At 38.7% G+C, this 25854-nt stretch overlaps 4 protein-coding genes and 1 long non-coding RNA gene across 5 annotated transcripts; 4 read left to right on the forward strand and 1 right to left on the reverse strand.

Moving 5' to 3' along the window:
- The first annotated feature begins 2677 nt into the window (after window positions 1-2677).
- On the forward strand, window positions 2678-3997 carry LOC110940574 (class V chitinase CHIT5a). Its single transcript, XM_022182125.2, has 2 exons — window positions 2678-3701; window positions 3815-3997. Exons 1-2 carry the CDS (start codon window positions 2936-2938, stop codon window positions 3868-3870), a joined length of 822 nt encoding a protein of 273 aa, XP_022037817.1. The 5' UTR covers window positions 2678-2935; the 3' UTR covers window positions 3871-3997.
- Window positions 3998-7597: 3600 nt separating this feature from the next.
- LOC110940575 (60S ribosomal protein L39-3) lies at window positions 7598-8919 on the forward strand. The gene is made up of 3 exons (XM_022182126.2): window positions 7598-7746; window positions 8510-8613; window positions 8689-8919. The coding sequence occupies exons 1-3, from the start codon at window positions 7744-7746 to the stop codon at window positions 8735-8737; spliced, it is 156 nt and encodes a 51-aa protein (XP_022037818.1). The 5' UTR covers window positions 7598-7743; the 3' UTR covers window positions 8738-8919.
- Window positions 8920-14687: 5768 nt separating this feature from the next.
- LOC118492456 lies at window positions 14688-16147 on the reverse strand. The gene is made up of 4 exons (XR_004893798.1): window positions 15968-16147; window positions 15444-15891; window positions 15290-15356; window positions 14688-15227 (listed from the first exon to the last, which is right to left on the reverse strand). It is a non-coding gene; the product is annotated as an uncharacterized LOC118492456 (long non-coding RNA).
- Window positions 16148-17134: 987 nt separating this feature from the next.
- Window positions 17135-20020, forward strand: LOC110943140. Its single transcript, XM_022184896.1, has 2 exons — window positions 17135-19245; window positions 19921-20020. Exons 1-2 carry the CDS (start codon window positions 17135-17137, stop codon window positions 20018-20020), a joined length of 2211 nt encoding a protein of 736 aa, XP_022040588.1.
- Window positions 20021-21597: 1577 nt separating this feature from the next.
- Window positions 21598-24052, forward strand: LOC110940577 (WD repeat-containing protein 76). The gene is made up of 5 exons (XM_022182127.2): window positions 21598-21786; window positions 21904-22492; window positions 22984-23390; window positions 23487-23585; window positions 23671-24052. Exons 1-5 carry the CDS (start codon window positions 21653-21655, stop codon window positions 23876-23878), a joined length of 1437 nt encoding a protein of 478 aa, XP_022037819.1. The 5' UTR covers window positions 21598-21652; the 3' UTR covers window positions 23879-24052.
- Window positions 24053-25854: the final 1802 nt, after the last annotated feature.

Here is a 25854-nt window from a genome sequence, read left to right on the forward strand (position 1 = left end):
TGTTCTCGGGAGCGCGGGTTCGTATTGAGGACATTTTTAGCGAAATCAGAGCTATGGGATTTTTTGGTGTAATTTTGTAATTATGTAAGTGTCGTTTTTCCTGTTGTTTGTTTTGTCCGGCTCGGTCTTCGGGTGCGGTGTTTTGAATGAAAGTTTCTTTTAAAAAAAAACATATATAATTCACATCCAAAAATCAAACCGATGAACAAACCTAGTCTAATCTGACCTATACATCGATCATAAGGTGATCAATTGGTGAATGATCCCGTAATGGAAACATTGGTTTTGTTGAATGATAGTGTTAGATATTTTAGTGTAATCGGGATTGACTTGGTGATCAAAGCGAATAATAATACACATCAAGCAAGTTAGGAGGTGCGGGAGTGCACGCTTGTTTGAGTTATTATTATTCGAGGTGTACGGGCGGAGCCCGTACTCTACGGGGGTTCCAAGGGGGCAGCGCCCCCTTGGCGGGGGTCCGGGGGCAGCGCCCCTGGGAGCAGGGTCCAAGGGGCGGCAGCCCCTGGCGGGGTCCAAGGGGCAGAGCCCCTGGCTGGGGTCGAGCTGACCTATATCACCAATATCTATTAGATGTGATAGTGCTGTTACCTTGGCTAAGGCATATAGCCAAGTGTATAATGGGAAGTCTAGACACTTAGGTGTTAGACACAGCATGATTCGTGAGCTCATCACGCAAGGGGTGATATCGGTGGAGTTTGTGAGAACTCAACAGAATTTAGCCGACCACTTAACCAAAGAGTTATGTAGAGATCTTGTGCACAAGGCGGCTGTAGGGATGGGATTAAAGTCCACCTGAGATTTCTCGTGTTAAGATACCCAATTCCCACCTAATATGACGTTAGGTGCTGAATTCAATGTGGAAAGCTTAACATCTAGAAATTGGAACACATTAGTAGCATCATCCCAAGGTATGTGTTCAGACCTGCAAGTTAAAGGAGGTTGAAGGTCTTCTTCTTAATAGTTCTTTGAAAAATTGCATATGCAGGTGCAAGAATAAAGAGCTACCTATATGAGCATGAAGTTTAGCCGCTTCAAGAAGCTAGGACTTGGCTTTGATATGTTCATTGAAGGATGGGACACAGGCTAGTAAAAATAGTGTCAAGAAAGAACATTAGAGTATGTAAACTTGTGTGTATATTATCTTCATGTATTCACTGAATAGAAAGGGTTCAATCCTTAGCGACACCCCTATATTCGAATATTTGGAATGTGTAATATACTAATGTGAAATTCAATCGTCGCGATATTTCATTTATGCATAAGTTTGATTGTTGTGAATTTGTTTAAGTTAATCAAGGATTACGCTAAAATGGGGGAGGAATGTTAGATATTTTAGTGTAATCGGGATTGACTTGGTGATCAAAGCGAATAATAATACACATCAAGCAAGTTAGGAGGTGCGGGAGTGCACGCTTGTTTGAGTTATTATTATTCGAGGTGTACGGGCGAAGCCCGTACTCTACGGGGGTTCCAAGGGGGCAGCGCCCCCTTGGCGGGGGTCCGGGGGCAGCGCCCCTGGGAGCAGGGTCCAAGGGGCGGCAGCCCCTGGCGGGGTCCAAGGGGCAGAGCCCCTGGCTGGGGTCGAGCTGCCTTAGAAAATAAAATTTATAAAAATTTATGATAAATTTTCAGACAAAATTTCAAGGCAGTTTTTTAATGCAATTTACTAAAATTCGAAGATAACTGCCAGAGGCAGTTATCTGCAAGAAACCCTAAAATTCGTTTCTAAGTTTTGGTCACAATTCTCTGGTTCATCAATTTCACTCAAAAACACATACTCAGGTTCAATTCTCGAAATCAGAGTTGTATCCGATTAAATTATTCGGGTGAACCACCGAAATAATTTGATCTGAGAGTGATTACACGCCTCTCTGATCGTCCGGAAAACCGAAATTCCCCAACAGATAGTTGATGTCTTCAGTATAGTGAACGTAGAAAAATTCGTTTGTTGGATGATAGTTGATGTCTTCACTATAGTGAATGTAGAAAAATTCGCAAACAAAATCCGATTTGAAAAGATGACATTTCAAAGCCGACTTTTCGAGTGTTGCATTCTATGTTGCGTTTCAAAGTTGTCTTCACCAAAACTAGCTAGTAATCAAACATTATTTGCCTGGTTTCATCCATTCCTTAAAGGTTCGTACTACAATGGTTATAGAAACAATTTTTATTATTTCATATATCATTGTTTGTTAACCTATTCCCTCAAGTCATATAACAATAGAATATGACACCGGAATATCAATTCATCCTAAATTTTACTCTTTCAAACATTGTCGATAGCTATCTTACTAACGCAAGCTACTGATAGGTATCTTATTAATTTTCAATTCTATAAAAAAATATTATACAAAACCATCGTTTGCCTATTTTCTTCGTCACATTAGGGTTACTTTCACGTTAAGAAATATGTTACTAGATGAATGATGAGTCACATACAACTCTATATTTAGAAAATGTCAAAGTTATTTTTTTGTGAAAAAAGATCAAACTTAATTATTTGTATTGAATACTGTTTGTAGGTAGAACACATAGAAGCTCTAGTATAAGACATCATGGGAGTCCTCGAGTATTATAACACACACCATGAAATTCCCCAAAGTTCATACCCTTCTCCTTGTGATATTGAGTCTTACCATTTGTAGTCATATAAGCGCCCAAAACAAAGGGGGTTATTGGCCTACATGGGCTCAAGATAGTTTTCCACCATCGGATATCGAAACCGCTTATTAATTTCACACATGTTTATTATGCCTTTCTCTCCCCTAACGAAGACACATTCCAGTTCGACATCGATGGGACAACATCGACTGCGCTTACTAGCTTCAACACCGCCCTTCACGGAAAGAATCCACCTGTCAAGACTTTGTTTTCCATCGGAGGTGGCTCGGCTGGCACACAACTCTTTTCCAACATGGCCACGAGCCCTAGCTCGAGGGCAAGTTTCATTTCTTCCGCTATACAAGTGGCACGACAATATGGCTTTGATGGAGCTGACTTAGATTGGGAATATCCTCAAACCCAAGCCGAGATGGATAACTTTGGCCTCTTGCTTGATGAGTGGCGTGTGGCGATCAACGAAGAAGCTGAGTCAACTGGCAAGACACAGCTTCTTCTTTCAGCCGCCACATATTATAAGCCCGTAATTCCGTGGGATGTTGTTCATACATATCCAGTGGCATCCATAAATAAGAATTTGGATTGGATAAATGCAATGTGTTATGATTATCACGGGCCATGGACTCCCGATGCAACTGGGACACTAGCCGCGTTATATGATCCAAATGGTGATCTTAGCACAAGTGACGGGCTACAATCATGGATCGACACAGGGATCCAAAGACAAAAGTTGGTGATGGGGATGCCATTATATGGTCGGACGTGGACGTTACAGGATCCAACGGTAGATGGTATCGGGGCTCCAGCTGTGGGTATAGGACCAGGAAATGAAGGAGCAATGCTTTACTCAGAAGTGCAACAGTTCAGTGCCCAAAATAATGCCAAGGTGGTGTTTGACGAGCCCACTGTGTCTTATTATTCTGTTGCAGGAACCTCTTGGATTGGATATGACGATGTTGAATCGGTACAAACAAAGGTAGAATATGCACAATCACTTAACATAGGTGGATATTTCTTTTGGACAGTCATCGGCGATCAAGAATGGAAAATCTCGCAACTAGGTACATGTTCGGTTTTATCATTTTCTTTATACAGTAGTAGATGATTTTAATCGTTGTTTCTTAAAAAGATGACATGTTAACCGCATTGGTCTTCTTGATATCGGTGGATGCAGCTTCGCAGACATGGATTGCATTTAAATCAATGGAGACAAGTGGATTGGAGGAGTGAAATTAAATAAAAAGATTAAAGGTTTACTGTATGGGTATCCATCGTCTTACAATAATTCTAAGCATTTCAGTTTGCTTGTAAAGTTTGATATATATAATAAATAAATACAAAAACCAACTTGGTTATGAATATATAAATATGGTATGAAATATACAAATTGATTGTTACAGACGATTAGTTTTGCAACATTAATTCACATGGTTTGATAGAGGAACCAAAAGTGTTTATTCGATGAAGAAAAAAGAACCCATCGAGTTGCTTATTTAATTGCTTACAAACATAAACAGTTTTAAATGGCGCGACTAGACTCAGACTCTATATCTGAATCGGTGCTGTAACGTTGAATAATCAATAGAGACCAGATTGTAAGTGACTGATCGGTGTCGTATCTATCTTCTACTCTTTTCTTAGCCATAATAAACGCACCGAACACGTCGTTTCGGGACCGAAGCTCCGTCAAACTCACCGGATCCTGGAGTCAGCAGTGGTTCAGAGCTACGGTACCGATTTAATCGATCTAACAGTCGGTTAAATCACCCAAAGCTCATCAATTTTGGGTTAAACGGGAGTTTTGACGTTAAACAGAGAAAATCATCAAAATAAAGGGCAATTCACGGATGGATTTTGTAATTAAAGACATCATTCTGTTCGGAATTCATTCGCGCACAATCCTTTGAAGTTTCATCATGAAATTCACACAAATAAAGATTCTGGATCGAAAAAACGTGATTCGGAGTGTTCTTGAGCTGTTAGAACATATCCGATTGGATGGCAATCCGATTGGACGACCATCCGATCCATATCACTATCTTGTTTGAAGGCTTATTGAAGGTTTATATGCTTTCAATAGGATGGCAATCCGATCGGCTGACCAGCCGATCGAACGACCATCTGATCCATGTCACTATGGGGTGTTTGAAAGATCAGTTGTTTTCAATCGAATGGCATTCCGATCGGATGGCCAATCCGATCCACAAACACATGTTTGCCCACTTTGTCCTCCGATCGAATGACAATCCGATCGGATGACAATCTGATCGGATGACCATCTGTCAGCATGTCATTCGACCAGATGATCAAATGCCTAAAAAAGGCATTTGATCGCAACGACGAGGAGAGTCTCCAGAAAAAATTTGGTGATTGACAATTTTTTTCAGGTTTTTAACGACCAAGCTGGGTTGTTCGGGGACACCGTCTGGGGCTTCAGTGAACATATTTGATGATGCGATCACAGATTGTGGAAATTAGTGGGTTAGTCATGATATTGGTGCAGAATGTTAATCATTCAGGTTATCTGACTATTTATGGGCCAAATCGTAAAATCCGCAAAGACGAAAAACTGACAATTGTGGCGAATATTGTGATATTCTAGTTTGGTCATGTTTTTCAGAGAAGAGAATTGAAAATTGAATTCAGTTTGAGGGGGAATTCAGTGATAGAAACGTCGGAATTTGCAAAAATGAGGGGGAATAAAAATTTAATGTCGTATGTTGAAATTCCGGCATTTTTAAAATTCATGACACTGCAACAGTATTCGGGTAGTTTCGACTTCAGATTGTCAGGGGGAATGTGAATCTGATCGTGAGTGTAAGCTTCCGAGATCAAGATGATCCGAGGTGTTGATATCTGATCGTGGACGAAAGCATCAGAGATCTGAGAGTGATCGTGGATGATAGCTTCTGAGATCTAGATTATCTGAGGAGATAAATCTGATTGTGGGCGAATGCTTCGGAGATTGGATTACATTACCAGATGATTTGTTTTTCGATGAAGATTTGCTGATTGTGGAGAATACCGTTTACACGGATCTGTCATTCTTATGGTGCGTTATCGTTGATCACGGTAAACGGGATATCAGATCTTCAGGGGGAATCACGGATTTGAAGTTAACCAGTGGGGTATTTGAAGTTTCTATCATTTGCCGGTTGAGTTTTTGTACATTCTTAGATCGAGCTGGCGGAATGCGAGATCGTGGTGCTTACAGGTCATATAAAAAACTGAGCTCGGATGCAGTTAAAGGTTAAATAGAGGATGCTACATTGATTAGTTTCAAGTTAATGATTGTTCGTGAAGGTTGCAGTTTAGCAAATCAGAGGAGAGTCGTGAACTGTGCAAAAGACCTGAAGATTCATTCCAGGGGGAATTCGTGCTTTAACTTGGTAAAAAGCGAACCCGAATCATCAATCGAGGGGTAATTTGGATAGTCAGATTTCAAGATACCTGATTGAAGTTGCAGAAAAGTTGAAGATTACAGAATATTCAAACACGGCTCAAGGTTCTCAAAGTTTTAAAGACGATTCGACAGTGACATCCGAGGGGGAATCTGTTAGTTCATATTTGTACGTCTGCCACTGTGCGAATAGTTAGATAGAGCGTATGTTGAATATTGTATAGAATAGAGAAAGTTGGACGATTTTTATAATGTAAAGGTCCGTCCGGACGGATGGCAATCCGATCGGATGGACACATAGTGTTAGTTGTCTATAAATAGGGGGTTGGGGCTCCCATTTGGACAAGCTTTTGGTTCCCAGAGGGGACGTGCTGTCCAACTGGTCTCATGGTGCTGTAACGTTGAATAATCAATAGAGACCAGATTGTAAGTGACTGATCGGTGTTGTATCTATCTTCTACTCTTTTCTTAGTCGTAATAAACGCACCGAACACGTCGTTTTGGGACCGAAGCTCCGTCAAACTCACCGGATTCTAGAGTCAGCAACATCATCATAGGCTCACCCACAATGCCGCCCTCCACGCTATACGTGGGGTGGTGTTCCCGGCGTGGAGGGCTTCAACGTCCTTCTTCCACGCCCAGACCGTATGGTCTTAGGGTTAAGGGGTTATCAAATCATGGGTATTGGGCTTAAAACTGGTGGGCTTGGTTGTTGCAATTTGGATCTTGCTTCGTATTGGTTTGGTTTCTATCATCATATGGGTTTCATTTTTAGTTATATGGGTCTTATGACCCAGATTCAAATATTTTGAATAAACACATGATGCGGGTGATATAACGTAGAGTTGTATAAGTAACCCGTATAACAATGCGGGTTATATGAACATGATGACTTTAATGGTATGAGTCGCACAAATTTTTGCTAAAATAATAAAAGTTAAACTTTGAAAATGTCCTGCTCCTGCAACTATCGTATATGACCATGAGTGATTAATACACACAGGTATATATACCTCAAAATCTAAACCCTGCCACCAGAAGGTACACATTAGCTAAACACTTGATTACATTTTTGCATCTCCTATTCTATTTTTATTTCTGACCATTTTCATTTCTTGTAAAAGAGACCCACTATCACAATCTTCATTTTGATGTTAAATTGTGAAGACAATTAGGACTCTAGAAACTGATATCTTATCTAATTGTTGTAGTGATGATGCTGAGATTTAGAAGACTGTTGATAAGGAAATCTTTGAATTATTAGATAAAACAATTGTATGGAAATACAATTGAAGGAAATGCAAGAAAGATATTTAGCAATAAGCCTAAAGTTGGCAGAGGTGGATGGTGAAAGGCAACAACTTCTAATGACCTTAGAATCTACATCATGGGAATATGTAAATTCAAGTTAGTTGTGTTCATAGGTTCATTCAGTTTGTTACTATATAATACATTAACGTGACCCGTCCAAACTAGTTCAATATAGAACAAGAAAATCGTTCTTTTTTTAGTTCTTAGGCCCAAACTTAAACCCAGTATGGGTCACGTAGCCCATTGTTTCCAGAGAAAGCCCACATAATAACTGGGCTTTGGCCTTTGAGCTCATTTCATTCTCAACTGAAACCTAACCTAGCTACATAACCAACCCTCTTTAGCGTGTGAGTTTCACGGGACAACGCCGCCGCTCTCATTCGACGATCGACATGGTAACTAACTTTTCTCTCCCTAATCTCTTCATTCTTAGATCTATAATTCATTCATCTCATCTAGTTAAAAAAAAAAACTATTTGAAGTTAATTTTTAATACTTCCGGAGAATGGATATCGAAATCGAAATGTTTTGTTTAGGGTTTGACGCCATTTGATTGTTTCCATGTTTTAAGTTTTGTTGTTTTATAGGTTACGTTTGGTTTTTGGGAATTTTAAGGATTTATAATTGATTTAGGGTTTTGGATTTTGTTAGTTGCTATGACGTAATTTTTTGCTGGTACAATATATTATTGAAGCTCAATCTTGTTTCTATAAGTGTAGATCGAAGACTATTTGCTTTAGGGATGAGCATTTGGTATCAAATCCATCCTGATATGGTCCCGATCCCGAAAATACCCTACCGGAAACGGTATCCACTTTTTGGCATTTTCGGTATCGGTATTTCGAGACTGGTACCGGTTCGGTACGGTACTAGTAAAATACCAAATTTTACCTTCAAATACTACTACCGTACCGTACCCAACATATTTCGGTATCGGTATCCAGTTTTGGCGAAATTCGGGATCGGGATTTAACTTATAAAAAAGTTGGGACCAAAACCAAAACCTAAACCTGGACATATCTGACCTTTTATGTAATTAACTATTATTGAAACTTGAAAGTAATAGTCAAAGATTTTTGCTTAAGTTATGTTTCAGTTGCAACTATCATAAGATTGCTTGTATAGCAACTTGACTATGTGTTTATATTTAATTTGCAGCCGTCACACAAGACATTTATGATTAAGAAGAAGCTAGCGAAGAAGATGAGGCAGAACAGGCCTATTCCTCACTGGATTCGCATGAGGACCGACAACACCATAAGGTATTTGTACATGTATAACTGAATTAACGCAATGGTTTGATAGTGTTGTTGACATATTTGTTTTATTTGATTCAGGTACAATGCTAAGCGCAGGCATTGGCGCAGAACCAAGCTTGGATTCTAAGGTGTTTTTGCAGCTGGGTCAAATTCAACCAAGAATGGAAGTTATTTGTTTTCTAGTTTTATTATTATTTTGAAGTTAAGTGTGACTTTTATGTTGGCTATTTGTGGCCTCTTTTTTAGTAATGCAGCAGATGAAGTATTGTTTTACTTATGGTTTAATGCATCACCTGCAACTTGATCAAATGTTGTTTATGCTCTTGATATAGTTAGGCTACTAGCCTAAGATCCCGCGAGTTTCGCGGGTGGCTTAAAAAAAACATATAATATCTAGTGGCATTGAAGCCCATCTAGACCATCATTTTTGTTCTAGGCCTTTCCAAAGTTAGGCAGCATGTCTAAGAGTCGCCATATAGATACCTTCTGGAGTGGGCAACCCTAGAATCTTTACCCAATCGCATAAGAAGGGCATCTGAAGTGGGGATTCTATCCCTAAATGCCCTCCACGCAAAACAGTTCATTTAAGAGACCGCCATGTTGTTCCATATGAATGAAGGGCCGTTACCTGCCACAGTTGCTTCGTCTAAGGCAATCCAGGCCAGCTTAGCTTAACTGAGAAATCGCCTAAATCGCCATTACAATTCCACCTCCACTTATCCTTTAATTTTGTTACCTGCTGAGTTTTGAAGGCATCCATTAACGCTGCGACTTCATCTTTCTCCTCAACTACATCTGGCAATCTTTTCCAAGCCGAATCTCAACACATGCTTAGCCTTACCACCAGCATTAGCATTTGTAGAGTGCTATTAGCAATGTGAGCCTTCAAATTATTTTCCCCAAGACTACAAAAAGCAAGGTAATTTCAGGAACCAACATAAACAAAAATTGGTTGCACATTTGTATCATTGACACTCAATAGACAATTAGCCTTCAAAATTAACAATACAAAAATGAGAGTACAATATTCAAAGACAAACGAAACCTATTTTTAAAAATAAAAAGCACATACCAAAAAGAATATTCCAATCGAACACCTTTTATTCAGCAACCACCGTCCATTTTAAATTTTTAGAGTTCCTCCGGCAAACTGGTCTACTTCTAGACTAATTCAATACCTTGGCTTGTTTGTTATTCAGTGACCCGTCCAAATAAAAACTGATAACCGACTTGACCCGTATATGACTCGTATCATCAAGATTAATTCCAACATCAGTTCACCTTGTACTATAAAACTCATTACAGCCCAAACTGTTTTTACCTGTTACCAACCCGCCAATTGTGTCACATTTCACTAAAAACTGAGAAGACTGGAAAAATAAACAAAAAGAAAATAGTTTGACGTACCTCAAGATGTTCATGTAGCTGCTTATGTACTCCCATCTGCAATTTTAGTGCATCAATGAACCAACTTAACTCCTGCCATCGTAAACCGTGTGCATAAGGTTGGATTTTAGTTATTTCAAACTAAATGACATGCCTTAATATCCTATTTTGGCGAAGAAAATATATTAGTGACAAATTGAAAAATGTAGTAAAAACTAAAATAAAATTAATAAATAATATGAGTAATGTATTGACAAACATTGTTTGACCATCAATATTCTCTCTACGGAGCTTCGTAAGCCAAGTATTTCCATCAAAAACTTTGATCTTCGTTTCAGAAAACTCATCTAAACCAACCTAATTCAGTATTAACTTCGAAATGATCTACATTTGATAACAACACAACAATTTTGTAAAATATTATTACATACAACAAATACTAAAAGAAATACTACTTGTTACACGAAATTGAAAGTTTATTTGTACACTTGTTAACACACCCAACTTGTTGAAGCACAACCAAAATTATGATCGAGTCCTTAAACCACAACTAATTATAAGATGACAAAAAATATAAAATATTATTTAAATTATTAAATTTACAAAAGTCATCTGCATAGAATTATTAAATTTACAAAAGTCATTTGCATAGAGCTCTAAGATTCTAAGTTTAGCAAACATAGAACATCTACTAAAGAAGAAAGCAAATTAAGCAGGAATCAAGCACTTAGAAGTTGACATGTGGATCGAGAATCTACGCAAAATTGAACCTCGAGTCCTTGTCAGCAAAAGGGAAAATTACAAACTTACTAACATATCTATTATATTAAATAAGGGAAATTAAATTACAAACACAATTTACAAAAAAAAAAAAAAAAAAAAAAAAAAAAAAAACCGTAGAAAATTGCGCGACTTGTAAGCATTGCACTAAAAATGAGGCTAAACCCAGGCTCAATAAGCATGGTATCAGAAGCACTCCTTACATGGCATAAACTACATCAATTCCTATGTGAGCGATTCCACACATGCACACTCTTGTAACTTTTTCACAATCTCATACTTGTGTTCTGCATATTCAGATAAGTGAGCTAATACTATTACACTAACTTTAAAAGGATAAAAAAATCACTAACCTCAGGAAAGCTACAGCAAATCCATTAGCTTTCTCTATCAACTCTATCAAATTTATCAGTTGTTAATAGCCAGTGTTCATGTCTTATCCTTGCGAAGTACATCCATTCCCGCCATTTCTTTTATTGCAGTCATTCTTTTAGTAAAAACATACATATCACATTCTTTTAAATCATTTGAACTTGAACTTGGAAACATAAGGATTACATGAGACTTGATTTAAACAAAAGGTAGAAATTAATGTATGAGATATGTGAGAATTAAGGACCATTCACTTGAAAGGGTGGTGACTTCGTACCTTCCTCTAAATCTTCCCCTTCCACCACATCCTTTAACCCTTATAGTTATGATCCACAAAGTTATAACCAATATAAAATTTTGAGCAGTTCAACAAAAAAAATGAAGTATACACACAAAAAAGAATCATCTTTCAATCAAGGAGTCAAAAAACCATTTGCGAGCAAGAGCATCACTAAAAACTTGTTACTTTGTATTACACAGGTTGAACATGCAACTTTTTTTAGTATTAAATATTCAACATAACAGGATATATTTTAATTTTTTTTTTTTTTGACTAAAACAATCTCATGAAGAGTTTTCAAACTTTAAAATGAATTTTTTTAACGTCGTATGTTATAATAACTCTACTCCTAAATTACACCAAATTATATTTACTTTATCCCATGACACTAATTGAACCCTAATCCCCCTTCCCCTAAATAGGCAAGAGCCTTTACCACTCAACCAAAGTATTCAACACAAAAGTGAATTAGATATTGACAAATCCCAACTTACTTGCAGCATAGTGCAAAACGTGGGGCGCTATGCTTCAAAAAAAGGGAGGCCGCGCGATGATTTTAGCGGCGTTATTTGTTGAATGTTTTTAATATTTGACCGTTGTCAAACGGTCATATTTAAAAAAAATCATTTTTTTTTATTTTCACACTATAAATACATTCCAACTCTTCCATTTTTTTACAAATCAAACTTAAATATTCTCTCATTCTCTATATATTTTTTAAAAAGTGTTGAAGCTACTCCCACCCTATTCAAAAAAATGGGTTCACCGTCGGAAGACTCTTTCACCGATATTTACCGAAAATTTTTTCCGCCCGAAGAAGACGCGGCCGAGGAAGAAGCGGTTACGAGTGCATGTACTTTTGTGATACAAGCATTTGAGCACATTCGGCCTACTCCCCCTCCACGACCCATTTTGCGACGCACCTATATCTTGCGAGATCGTGAAGCCGCGAACGAGCATTTGATGAAAGACTATTTTGATGCGACACCGGTTCACGGACCGAATGTTTTTAGACGGCGTTTTCGGATGAGCCAAAGGTTATTTTTGCGCATTAATAATGATTTTGAAAATAGGTATGATTTCTTTAAGCAAAGAATGGACACGCGAGGATATCTAGGCTTCACCTCAATTCAAAAGGTCACATCCGCCTTACGCATATTATCATACGGAAACACGTACGACATCAACGACGAGTACTTGAAGATGGCGGAGAAAACAACCCGAGATTGCTTGGAACATTTTTGCTATGGTAATTTTTATTGCCTTTTATTTATTTACTTTTATATATTTATTTTTTAGTAGCTTACTAGTAAAACTTTTATATATTAAATTATATTTTAGGTATATGCCAGTTATATGGAAAACGTTATTTGAGACATCCCACTTGGAACGATCTTCAACAAATATATGAGGTGCATCTAGAAAAGCATGTAATACCCGGCATGATTGGTAGCTTGGATTGTCGTCAATGGCGTTGGTATAATTGTCCAACCGCATGGCGAGGTCAACATACACGGGGTGATCAAAAAGGGCCAACTTTGGTATTACAAGTTGTTGCGTCATACGACCTTTGGGTTTGATCGGCCTTCTTTGGTGTAGCCGGGTGTTTTAACGATATTAATACGTTAGAGGCTTCACCATTAATAGAGGGCTACATTTCTGGAACTATACCAAAGGCCGGTTTTCATGCAAACGGGAACGACTACGAGCATGGCTACTACTTGGCCGATGGTATCTACCCGGAGTATTCGATTATTGTTAAAACGTTTTCTGAAACGTTCGATGAAAAAAGAAAGTATTTTAAAAAATTACAAGAGTCTTCAAGAAAGGATATCGAGAGGTGTTTTGGGGTTCTACAACAACGATGACATTTTCTCAGAAATCCTTGTCGCATGTGGCATAAGGATAGAATACGAATGACCATGTATGCTTGCATCATTTTGCATAATATGATCATTGAGAATGATGGAAGAGCGATATACCAAAACTATATTCCAGAAGATTTAGTCGAAGGAACCCAAGCAACAATGGAAGAGAGACTCGCAAATGCTCAGCTATTGCGATCTAGAAAAATACATAACACGTTGACGGCGGATTTGGTTGAGCATGCTTGGGCGATTCGCCCAATTCGATACAACAGTGATCACGACGAAGATTCCGAGGAAGAAGAGGTTGAGGAATTCGAAGACGGGAACTTTGAGGACGTAGGTTTGGATGCTGGAGAAAACGAAGAGGAAGAAGGAGAGAACGAAAATGAAACCGAAGAATAAATTTATTTTTTAGGTGTAATTTTTTTTTCTTTAACTTTTTTTTATTTTAATGTATTGTTTTTTATTTAATGGAATGTTTTTTAATTTTATAAAACTTAGAAATTAATTAAAAAAATGAAAATTAAATTAATTGAGTAATGATGACAAAGGGGCTTTATGACTACGGCCTCAAATTGCATAACGCCCCATAAAGCCCCTTGCTGACGTGTCATGCCACATGTCGCATAACGCTCCCAAAAGGGTTTTATGACTACACATGGCCTTAATACCTACTGTAGTCCACAACAAAATTAACCCAAGCAAACAATACCAAAGCAAGAGATCCCAGGATCAAAATAGTCCAACTTCTAAAAGCCATTATTAAAACCAATAAACTTTTAGAACCATTATAGAAATCAAAAAGATTTCTCAGGTTTTCATATCAAAAAAATATCTATTGTACAGTGATTTTAATATCATTTTGTAAAATCCAAAACACTTGATTTTTATTAAAGTATAATAGTTTAATAGAGTTTTTCTGAAATTATGTGACCATATTAGAAATGACTCAAGTTTCCTCCTGATGGGTAAATAAGTAATTTAACTTTAAGACTATTAGTTAAAGGAAATACAATCTTGCTATAGATTCTTAAATGGAATGTTGTGTATTGTTAATGTAAAATAGAGTTTTGATAACCAAAACCTGTTGGGTTGTCTTTAAAGAAGATATTCATGCTAAAATGGTGTAACTTTAACCACCCAACACCTTTAAGCGTAAAGTACTAACATAAAAAGCATATCACAATTGTTAGGGTTGTGGTTATCAAACTCTAAAAGTTAATATGGTTGAGACTTAAAACTACCTTAAAGCAAAAAAAAAGCACTGCCATCCACGCTGCACCAATCGAACAACCCTTCCATTTCTTTTTTGAACAACTTTAAACGCATCAAAATCAACCAAGCTTAATTGGTTATCAGATGGATGAATAAGAGGTGGCTGACAAAAAAATACAATGTCAGTGAGAGGAGAAAGGGAATAACTTTAATAAATAGATCTGAAGAACCACTCGCAATAGCACCCAAACAATAAAGTCATCATGGTTTAACATATGAGTACTCAACAATCAACATTACTTTCAAAATTTACATCTACATCAGACAACCACTATTTTACATATTTAGCTACGTGCACAGTGGGTTTCGTTTTACGAATATACTGATTAAACATGAAATAGTACAACACAAATCTAAAAATAATAGACGAAATAAGTGAAATAGAAGCAAACCTCAAAAGAAGACAAAGTTTCAACAACTTTTACTGCTTGCACGAAGACAACGTCGGCGACGAACACCACCGGCACTGACGACCAACCCTACCAACGACAGGGATTCACTCGTTGGGGCCGAAATCGGCTACTTGGAACCTCGCTGGAACCTTAGTTCTAGCAGTCGTCACCACCAATCTCCCCTGTACCGCCACCCAAAGGTGCGGCTATTAACCACCGCGAACCACCTTCACAATTGTCGCTATGTCACCAAAAATAACAAACCTGTTTTAACAAACAAAAACATAAGATACACAAATAATAACAACATAAAAATCCAAACATACCAAGCATAATCCAGGTTAAGAAGAACATCAATTGAGCAGCCATTAATGAAGAAAAGCACCAGCAAACCTAATCAAAAAAACAAAAACTTAAGATAAAAAAACAAACATTACAAAAGAAATCAAATCAAGAATTCCAGCTCAAAGGAATACGGACCAGAAAAGAAACACATATGTAATCGAATTTCGACGAACAAATGCTTATAAGAAGGGATAATTACACATCACTATACATGCGGCACGCTCTGGACATGAAGTGTTGCAGTAGTGGCTGACGGTGCCGCCAGTACGACGGTAGAGCGGTGATAAAACTAACATTGTTTATTAAATATTAAAGTATAATAACGATAAGATACAAAGAAAACAAACAACACACTTCCATTATATTCCATTATATAAGAGGGTAAAAGATTTGCACCTTGTTTTACTGTATGTGAAGACATCACCAATCCACCAAAGGATCAATTCGCCAACGCAAATGTATATTTATGTCATACCTATACTCCTTGTAGTCATCAATTCAATAGGCCATATCACAACTCAAAACCACACCACATTTATAAGCGATAAAGAGTGGGATGGGTTCTCGACGTATCTTTTAACAACTACAAAAAAAACCTTGATCAGACTGTATCTTCTAACACAAACACAAAGGCTGGACAAAGGGCAAAATATGCATACGAAAATGGCATCAACAAACGGTTCTTCATAATCATTTGAACTTTCCTGCATAAGAAACTGTGGATCAGATAGCATATTGTGTTTGTATGTAATTATGAGATATTGTAACAAAGAAATTGAATTTCATCTCTTTGTTTGTCATCAACATCGAAGCCTCAAATCCTATATATATGTGTTTAAGAAAGAACTCGAGAGAGGAAATGCATACATTATCTCTTCAAGATATCGAACAATGTTTTCATGTTGGGACTCACTTAATAAAGATATTTCCTGAAAATTTAAAAGGAAGAACAAAATAAAAGCCAAGTATGCAGACACTCGGGATCTGATAGATATTAAACCTAGAAACATATAAACGAAGAAATGATGAAGATATATAGATCACCTGTTCAAGTTGAATAACGCTCGGTGTTCCTTGGCCACCTTGATCAGCAAACCAACCTCCTTCACAGCAAAAAAAGATCCCAAATCTGCAAACAAATTCAAAGGTCACACCATGGCATTTAGAAGTAATACAAAATGCTTATTAGAGCATAACAAAGCAAGACGTGTAATTAATAAAGATCCAACATGAGGGTTTGTAATCTTGATTTCAATTTAAAGGTTCAACAGACAATCTAAGGATGACAACGAAAATAGTGAGATATGGCCAAGATCATAAGCATGCTACACAACTTAGACATTTAAACAAACACTTGGTGTGCGATAATCTGCTGACTGTACAAAACATTAAAAACATATACAAAATGATCAAAATGATGCTTGTGTGCATGTTAGTGATAATCAAACGTTACTTACTCATTAACACATTCAAAGTTAATCACATATTCACATCAAAATTCTTCATACAAAAAACTATCTAAACCCTAATTATAACCCTAACCCTAATTCAATTCAGATCAATACGTCAAAATTCACCGGTTTAAGCAATGTCTCCGAAAAGTTAGGGATGGACATTTTACGGCTGCGGTTAAGGTTCTAAGCTCCAGTGGAGTCGCCCCTCTATGTGATTCGACCTTGAAAGCTCTTATTGATAAACACCCCGTGGTGTCGCCCCCTTCCTTGCCTCCCAACCCTCACGCTCAACCCACTCTTGTTGTTGATGACGAGTGCGTGCTCAAATGTATCCGATCCTTCCCTAAAGGGACATCGTGTGGTAGGGACGGGATGCGGGCCCAACACTTGTTAGATGCTATCGGGGGTGAGGGATCAATGGCTTCCTCGGGTTTGCTAACGGCCATTACTGAAGTTGTCAACTTATGGCTTGGAGGATCCTGCCCTAAGGTGCTAGCAGAGTTTGTTGCCTCAGCCCCCCTTACCCCTTTACTGAAACCTGATAAAGGAATTCGACCTATTGCTGTGGGGGGTATATGGCGAAGGTTGGTTTCCAAGGTGGCAATGAAGAAGGTCGGGAAAAGCATGGCGCAGTACTTAGGAGACTTTCAATTTGGGGTGGGGATGTCAAACGGTGCAGAGGCGGTGCTTCACAGTGCGAACAGGTTTCTCAACTCCTTTCATGCAGATGGTTCCTTAGCCTTGCTTACTGTGGACTTCTCCAATGCGTTCAACACAGTTGACCGCACAACCTTCCTGAAAGAGGTTCATCAACATTGTCCGTCAATCTATCGATGGGTTCAATTCCTTTACGCCCAACCTGCTCGGTTGTATGTTGGTAATGAGTGTATTGGGGCTACTACTGGAGTACAACAAGGGGATCCCTTGGGGCCCCTTCTCTTTTCCCTTGCCTTACACCCACTCATTCTCAGGGTGCAGGACCGATGTAACCTTCCATTTCATGCTTGGTACTTGGATGATGGGACGATTATCGGCAATGCGACAGAGGTTGCTAGGGCATTAGATATTATTAACGAGGAAGGGTCATCTCTAGGACTTTACCTCAACATTAAGAAAACAGAGGTTTATTGGCCGACATGTGATGGGCAGAAACTTCGGGACGGGCTTTTCCCGAAAGGGATTGGCAGACCAGAGAGGGGGGTTAAGCTACTGGGTGGAGCTGTTAGCCGTGACCCTAGCTTTGTTGGCGAGTTGGCAGGGCGGCGGGCGACGGGGGCGGTTGAACTCATGAAACTCTTGCCATGCCTTAGGGACCCTCAATGTGAACTCCTTCTGCTAAGATCTTGCATGGGGGTTGCTAAGTTACTTTTCGGGCTGCGAACTTGTCAACCTTATTTGATGGAGGATGCATCATTCCGGTTCGATGATGGCCTCCGAGAGGCTATAGAAGACATAGTCGTGGGTGGTGGCCCATTCTTTGGGGACCTCCAATGGCGTTTGGCATCACTGCCAATGCGTCTAGGTGGTTTGGGCCTGCTCTCAGCTCGAGATGTTGGGGTTTATGCTTTTGTGGCGTCCAGAGCTCAGTCTTGGGAACTACAGGATCATATCCTTCGGAACAGTGGGGTTGTCGGGCTCGACGGGGACTATCTGCAGGCGCTTGAACGATTAAGTGTCCATCTCCCAGACTTTGATATCGGCGGTTTCTCTAAAAAGGACACCGCCCCCTCGAAACCACAAACAACTTTGGCGAATGCTCTATTTAGCAAAATCGCTCAAAGACTGGGAGAAAATTTTGATTTGTCATCTCGCCAGAGGGCGGTGTGGGAGTGTCTGAAGGGTCCCCATGCTCAGGATTTTCTGACTGTTATCCCAATTGAGGGGCTGGGACAATGTATGTCAGCAGTAGAATACAGAGCAATCCTTAAATACCGGCTGATGATCCCTATGTATCCAGAAGATGAAACGTGCCCAATATGTCGTAAAGCTTGTATGGATAAATACGGAGAGCACGCAGTGCATTGTAAAGAGCTCCCTGGGTTCAAATATCGGCATGACTGGGTGCGAGATGTTTTGTGGGACATCCTGAGAAGAGCTGGGATTTCATCTAAGAAAGAGGCTCCTGTGAATTTCCTTACGGACCCTATGGAAGGGAGATCTACTCTGCGACCAGCAGATCTGCTCGTCTTTGGGTGGGCTAGGGGGAAACATGCTTGTGTTGACCTCACGGGGGTTTCCCCTCTGGTTGGTTTAAGGGAAAACGGGTTTGTAGCTGGACAAGCAGCAAGAAAGGCAGAATCGAAGAAAGTTGACAAGCACGCTAAAGCTTGTGCAGAGAACCAGCATGTTTTTGTCCCTTTTGCCTTTGACACATTTGGCTCCCTAGCGCCAGAAGCTATCCAATTCCTGACCAGGGTCCAACAGGTCATCCGCAACAATTGCTCGGCACCAGGGGGACGGGATTTTGTCTTTGGCAGATTAAGGTTTGCAATTCAGAAAGGGGTGGCGGCGCAGCTTGTTGCCCGTCTACCTTTTGTTTTGATGTAACTTGGCAAGTATAACAAATATAATAAGTATAATATTATTTAAAAAAAAAAAATAGTTTAATCTTTTTATTTAAAAAAAAAAAAAAAAAAAATCCTAATCTGAACACAAACTGGAAATTCTACTTTGATTTCTCAAATTTGACGAAATAACATACAAATTTGATAACCCAAAATGCAAATGTGGAGAGGGAAGAAGTGGGTTTTCATGCTACTGTTTGAAAATTAGGAATTATGAGATGAAGAAGAAGAAGACAACAATGAAGATTAATGGATGAATATTGGCCCAAAAATCTACCGAGAAATAATTGAATGGGAAAATAAGGAATTGTAGATGAAATCATCAGCATCTATAGAAATTTTGGATTGAAAAAACAATTGAACAATTCAGATAAACATACCAGGATCAAGATAAGACCGATGTAAATAAAATCGTCTGATGAAATCGCCAACGTTGAAAATGCCAATGTCTATTACGGCTGAGAAATAGGGTTGGTGATTGTAAGGAATCGAGTGACAGAAACCTACATACGAACGAACAAATTCAAATATAAAAACAATCAAAATCAAACATACGAACAATGATCTAACCTTGATTTGAAGATTATTTTGAAGATATGCACCGTCGGCGGAGAAGAAAGTATTTGTCAAAAACCCTAATTCGATGTTCAAAAGCGACGGGATGAGATTTAGGTTTTCTGAAAAATTGCCATAGAGTAGATGACTATTAGGGTTTGAAGCGGGGCAGATGAAAGAATAGCGTGTGAGGGAAAAGATAGTAGAAGAATTGCCGCTCAAAATCAATCGAGCAGGAATATCACATTGCCACGTGGCAATGATTGGCTTAAGTGAGTGACATGTGGCTTAAGATTGTTTTGCGTTATTAGAAGTAGTAGATGGGATGTGGGATAAAGCCCTTATCAGGACACATCAGCACCACCTAGGATCCACATCAGCCAGGAGGCTTTATCATGCCTTCTCTTAACTTGCAGGGTGTGGGATAACGCCCTCTATTAAACAAAATTAAAAAAAAAAAATTGTTATTGGATGAAATGATGTGGGCCCCACCTGCCCCCTCCCTTCTTCCTCGTTACCATGGTAAAGCCCCATCAATGGCGCCCCGGTTTAACTAGCAGGGTGTGGGTGGTGGCGCCGAGGGAGCCGCTATGGGCGGTGATGTGGCACGGTGGCACCCTCCATACCCTCCGGCCTTATTGCCCCAACTCGCAAAACATAGAAGTTGAAACCCTTACTTAAATCGAGCTAAGATGCAAATGGTATTTCTAAATGAACCAACCTAACCAAGTTCACAAATAATGACAAAGTTAAGTTTTTTTATATACGTTATACCTAGCAAAGCAAGTTGCCAGATGTTTTGGGGTTTACACGTTATGGTTAACTGAAAAATCTTTTTTTTTTTTATCTTTAATCAATTGATCTTAGACCATCTATGTTGTGGTTAACCGAAAAAACCTTGTCCATCTCTTTGATCTTAGACCATCTATGATTAGGTGTGAAGGGGGCGCCAAACACCATTACACATAATTTAAAAGGGGCGCCAAAGGTGGCTTGGTTAGCCCACCAACGGACGTGACTAGTGAGGTGAGTGCGCTCCATCTTTTTTCCATGTAAACACACATTTTCTTTTCTTATTTTCTTTTAATCAAAGACAATGAATTAAGTATACGAGTATAGTTACCTAAAACCACTATACCATTGTAAGAGTGTTGTTTAGTTAAGGGCTTCTTGACTACGTGGTGCTTTATCTAGCAAGTTTAACACAAACCACTACCACTACCCATGGAGTTATATACATATAAGTATATAACATTTATATAATGTGTCATTTCATAAACCACTACCCACTATACCAATGAAGTTATACATACATATAGCATTTATATAATGTATCATTTCATAAAGTTGATTCATAATTTAAAAACCCAGCTCAAACTGTACAATTTTGCTGTTGTAAAATGGTCTTGACATAACCAAGCCGGTTTGGCTTGCTGAACCAACCTCTATAAAATTTTCAAGATATTAAAATTTGGTTGAATCATTTCTTGAATTTTATACTCTCTTATGGAAACTTGTAATTTTTACAATAACCTATTCATCACAAAGTATTCGACAGTTTTTGCAAAGTGCAAGAAAACAAAGGGCCCAAACTAAAAACTAAACAAATCTACCGCCAAAACCAGCCAATAAAAACCCAGAATTCAACCCGAATGTTGTGACCCGAATAACTTTTCCCGCTTATTCCCCTTTCCCGCCGCCCCTTATATCCCTCATCATTTCATCTCCCCTACATTCTCTCTCTCTCTCTACAAACTTTCTCTCTCTAGAAATGTCTTCTTCACAGAGGATCACCGAGTACGAGCGCAAACGCCTCGAAAACATCAAACGCAACGACGAACTTCTCGCTTCACTCAAAATCAAATCAAAGCTCGCTGATCTATCTTCCTCTGCCAAGCGCCACAGGTTTCTCCTCTCTCTATATATATACACGTATAGGTTATGTATTTGCATAAAACTGAAATATATGTATGTATATATGTTGTGTATTTGTTGAATTAATTTTGATTTTATTTTGAACAGAGCCGAAACGAAATCGTATAAACTTAGTCCGGAGAAGAAAGCTAGATCCGAAACACCAATTGTAATCCGTAGATCTCTTAGAACACAAGGAAAAGCACCAGATTTATCAGGATTAAAAGATGATTTCAGCGAACCAACCAAGAAATCAACAACCCTAAAATCACAAGTAAGCCCTAACCAGTCGCCTAAAAAACTAGAGCCAATTAGTATGAGAGATGCGAATACTTGTTCGGAATCGGATGAATTACTTGTGAATAAGATTTTGAGTGTTTGTAAAGGTTCTGGATTGGATGGTGATGGTGATGGTGATGGTGAGAGAAAATGTAGGGTTAGGGTTTCGGTTGATTTGGAGTCGATGGAGTTGGCGCCTGAGAATGTCGCCCGTGTTGTGCCGAATAGGATATTGAGTGTTAAGTTCTTTCCATCGGCCGGTTTGAGGATGGTTGTTGTGGGAAATAAGTTTGGGAATTTAGGGTTTTGGAATGTTGATTTGGATAATGAAGATGGTGATGGTGATGGGATTTACTTGTATCAGCCTCATCCATCCCCTGTGTCAGCCATTTTGATCCATCCATTTTCCTTAAACAAGGTACTCTTCATACAATGTCTCAACTTTTTTTATCTTAATTATTATAGGAAAAATTACAAGTTTTTGTAATTTATTTTAATACCACTTATCAATTGGTGTCCTTTTTAACGAATTTTGACAAGTTTTGTCCTTTACAAGGAATTTTGTTGCACGTTTTATCATTTAGGCTTAACTCAGTTAGTTTTTCTTGTTAAATCTTGTAACACAAGGGTATTTTAGTCTTTTTACCCATTTATTTAATATTATATAAAAGAATAAACAAAATATTTTAGAGTTGACTCTTGAAATAAATGGGTAAAAAGACTAAAATACCCTTGGGTGACAAAATTTAACAAGAAAATCTAACTGGGTTAAGCCTAAAGGACAAAACGTGCAACAAAATTATTTTTAAAGGGCAAAACTTGTCAAAATTCATTAAAAATAACACCGATAAAGGACAAAACTTGTAATTTTTCCATTATTATATTAGTCCTACATGTTACATGATGCAGATAATTACAAGCTGTTATGGGGGTCTTGTACGTTCATTAGATGTCGAAAAAGAGACATTTGGTCTAGTATATTCCACCGAACATGCAATTTTTTCCATGGCTCAACAACCTGATGATGCGAACAACTTATATTTAGGGGAGGGTCATGGAGTAGTGAACATTTGGGATGAGAGGTCTGCCAGGTCATCGTTTTCATGGGAATTACACGATTCTAGGATCAATACCATAGATTTTAATCCAGAAAACACGAATATGATGGCTACAAGTTCATCAGATGGAACTGCCTGCATTTGGGATTTGAGAAAAATTGGTAAGAGCAAGCCAAAATCTCTTAAGGTGATTACTCGTGAGAGGGCTGTACATTCTGCGTATTTTTCGCCTTCAGGTGACCGTCTTGCTACAACGAGGTACGCTGCATCTTTTTTAAAATTTTATAGGGATCTAGTTGTAAGTAAGCGTGTTCATACTTAATAATTATGATATGTTTCTATGTTTTCATATAGTCTTGATGATAAGATTGGAGTGCTAGGCGGAGCGAATTACGAGGATGAATTCATGTTATATCATTACAATCAGACCGGAAGATGGCTTTCTTCATTTAAGTAAGCGTTGTTATATTTTTCAGTCTACTTTCATAACTTTTTTCTGTATTTTCTAATTATGTTTTCTTTGTTATTTGGATCGCAGAGGTGTATGGGGTTGGGATGATTCATACATCTTTATCGGAAACATGAAGAGAGGAGTTGATGTAATTTCTACATTGCAGCAGAGACTTGTGACTACGCTTGAGAGCCCTCACATGACTGCAATCCCTTGTCGTTTTGATCCCCATCCTTTTTATCCCGGGATGCTTGCGGGAGCCACTAGTGGCGGCCAGGTTTATATCTGGACCTAACCGGCTGTCGTGTCTAGTAACTTGTAATTTTGATGAGAACATTTCTTTCTAATATTTTGTTGGTGTTGATCTAAAGCATCTTCCTTTACCTGTTAAGACAAAAGGTGGTTGATTTTGAGTGTATTCAACTTTTAGTGAATGCTATATGTTCTATAGTTTATCTAAAGCTTCCTACATGTTTTGTTCAACTTGTTTATAAAAATTGTCCATGTGAACTCGTGTTGTTGCGTGATAGTGGCCTTCTGAAGCCACGAAGATCAACTTATTCATAGGATTTTATTCTGCAAGGATTGACATCAAGTGAATGAGGTCCAAGATATTTATATGAACCTCCAAATGGCCTCTTGGCCTAGTGACATCAAGTGAATGAAGTCCAAGATATTTATATGAACCTCCAAATAGCCTCTTGGCCTAGTGACACAAGATGTTTATATCCACCCAAGTGGTGTAGGTTTAAGTCCCTCAAAGCGGGCAATAGGTGGATTTTATGAGTAGTTTTTTTAATGAATATTTTAGGAAGCATACTTATAAGATTTTAGGGCCTATACAATAGTGTATAAATTATGATGTAGGAACATTGAATTTTTTCCCTCAAAGTTGAGTCTCATTCATCATGCCTTTAATCCACCCCAACTACTGTGTAAGAATTCATAAGGCCACCCGGGGTGGTCAGTGATGGATGTGCCATCACTCGTGAAAGTATCACGCACACCACTGCCACCATAACGCACACCACTGCCACCATACACCATCACGAGTGAAATTTATAACGCGTGAACCATATCACGCGTGAATAATTTGCTTTGAATTCAGTTTTGTTTTGTTTTTTTATTGATTTTGATAGTGTGTACTGAGTGATGGGCATTTCCACTAAAAACCATCACTCGTGATGGAATAAAGCTCGATAACATGGCGGAAATTGATTGGATGTTGTGAGTGATGAGTGAATGGTGAGTGATGACCATCTCTACCCCCTAAGAGAGTTCATAGACACAAGGGGGACGTATCAACTGTGTTGTGTGACGACTTAGAAACTTCATGGTGCAGCCCCTGAAGAAGCAGATCACCTTCTGTTAAATTGTGTTTTTGCATTGCAATTTGGAGACATATATGGTGCAAACGGACATCTTCCTTCACATGCAACTCAATCAAGAAACTCATTTATGCAATTAGGATGTGCACCATGTGGTTCATATGGTTTGTTGTCGAAACAACAAACATTTTAACGTAGGTCTTTCGGCCCCTAAGACAGTGGAGGTGATTATAGCTAACTTTTTCTACGGATTAAAAATAGAGCCGGGATAGTGTTTGTTTCACATAATGGAATGGATTTTGTAAGGAATTGGAATGTAGATTCAATTTAATATGATGTTCGTTTCAACAAAAGAAGTTAGTTGAATCTAAATCGCTGGATCACCTCCTTTCTATATACAAGGTAGTTATATCATTTTGGCCTTCTTATGATGGTAGCAAGTTTCGCGGGGGGTTATTTCCTATGGACATCGGGAGGTCATTAGTGGGGGTGAAGCTTCTTGGGGGGGGGGGGTGGTAAAGACGCAAGCTTTATTAGTGGGTTGGCAAAGAAAAGAGTTGCTAATGCGGTAGCTTTGATGCGTCTTCTACCCAAACTAGGTGACCCGCAGAGTGAATTACTCTTGCTTCGATCTTGTATGGGCATTGCCAAACGTTTCTTTGGCTTGAGGACATGCCAACTTGTACACATGGAAGATGCAGCGTTGTTCTTTGACAAAGGTTTGCGTGAGGCGATTGAGAAATTGGTGGTTTGTGGAGGTCCTTTCTTTGGAGACTTCCAGTGGCGACTTGCTTCCTTGCCTATTAGGTTTGGGGGTTTGGGGGTATATTCGGTTGAATGTGTGATTTCTCTTTCTTTTGGGTCTGCGTTTTGAGGGCAGCAACTTCATTCTGCAGAGACTCCATAGAAGATGATATAGCTGCTAGTTGAGCAGCCACAATGT

Source organism: Helianthus annuus, chromosome 5, assembly GCF_002127325.2.
Source record: "Helianthus annuus cultivar XRQ/B chromosome 5, HanXRQr2.0-SUNRISE, whole genome shotgun sequence".
Classification (NCBI taxonomy): Eukaryota; Viridiplantae; Streptophyta; class Magnoliopsida; order Asterales; family Asteraceae; genus Helianthus; species Helianthus annuus.

What these genes read in the sequence shown, in the direction of transcription:
- LOC110943140 (XM_022184896.1), top strand. Translation starts at nt 17,135, where the DNA reads ATGCGGGCCCAACACTTGTTAGATGCTATCGGGGGTGAGGGATCAATG. An exon ending in TTTGTCTTTGGCAGATTAAG is followed by an intron (nt 19,246 to 19,920) that starts GTTTGCAATTCA and finishes ATTATTTTGAAG; the next exon opens with ATATGCACCGTCGGCGGAGA.
- LOC110940575 (XM_022182126.2), top strand. An exon ending in AGGACCGACAACACCATAAG is followed by an intron (nt 8,614 to 8,688) that starts GTATTTGTACAT and finishes TATTTGATTCAG; the next exon opens with GTACAATGCTAAGCGCAGGC.
- LOC110940577 (XM_022182127.2), top strand. Translation starts at nt 21,653, where the DNA reads ATGTCTTCTTCACAGAGGATCACCGAGTACGAGCGCAAACGCCTCGAA. An exon ending in TCCTCTGCCAAGCGCCACAG is followed by an intron (nt 21,787 to 21,903) that starts GTTTCTCCTCTC and finishes TATTTTGAACAG; the next exon opens with AGCCGAAACGAAATCGTATA. An exon ending in GACCGTCTTGCTACAACGAG is followed by an intron (nt 23,391 to 23,486) that starts GTACGCTGCATC and finishes GTTTTCATATAG; the next exon opens with TCTTGATGATAAGATTGGAG.
- LOC110940574 (XM_022182125.2), top strand. Translation starts at nt 2,936, where the DNA reads ATGGCCACGAGCCCTAGCTCGAGGGCAAGTTTCATTTCTTCCGCTATA. An exon ending in ATGGAAAATCTCGCAACTAG is followed by an intron (nt 3,702 to 3,814) that starts GTACATGTTCGG and finishes CGGTGGATGCAG; the next exon opens with CTTCGCAGACATGGATTGCA.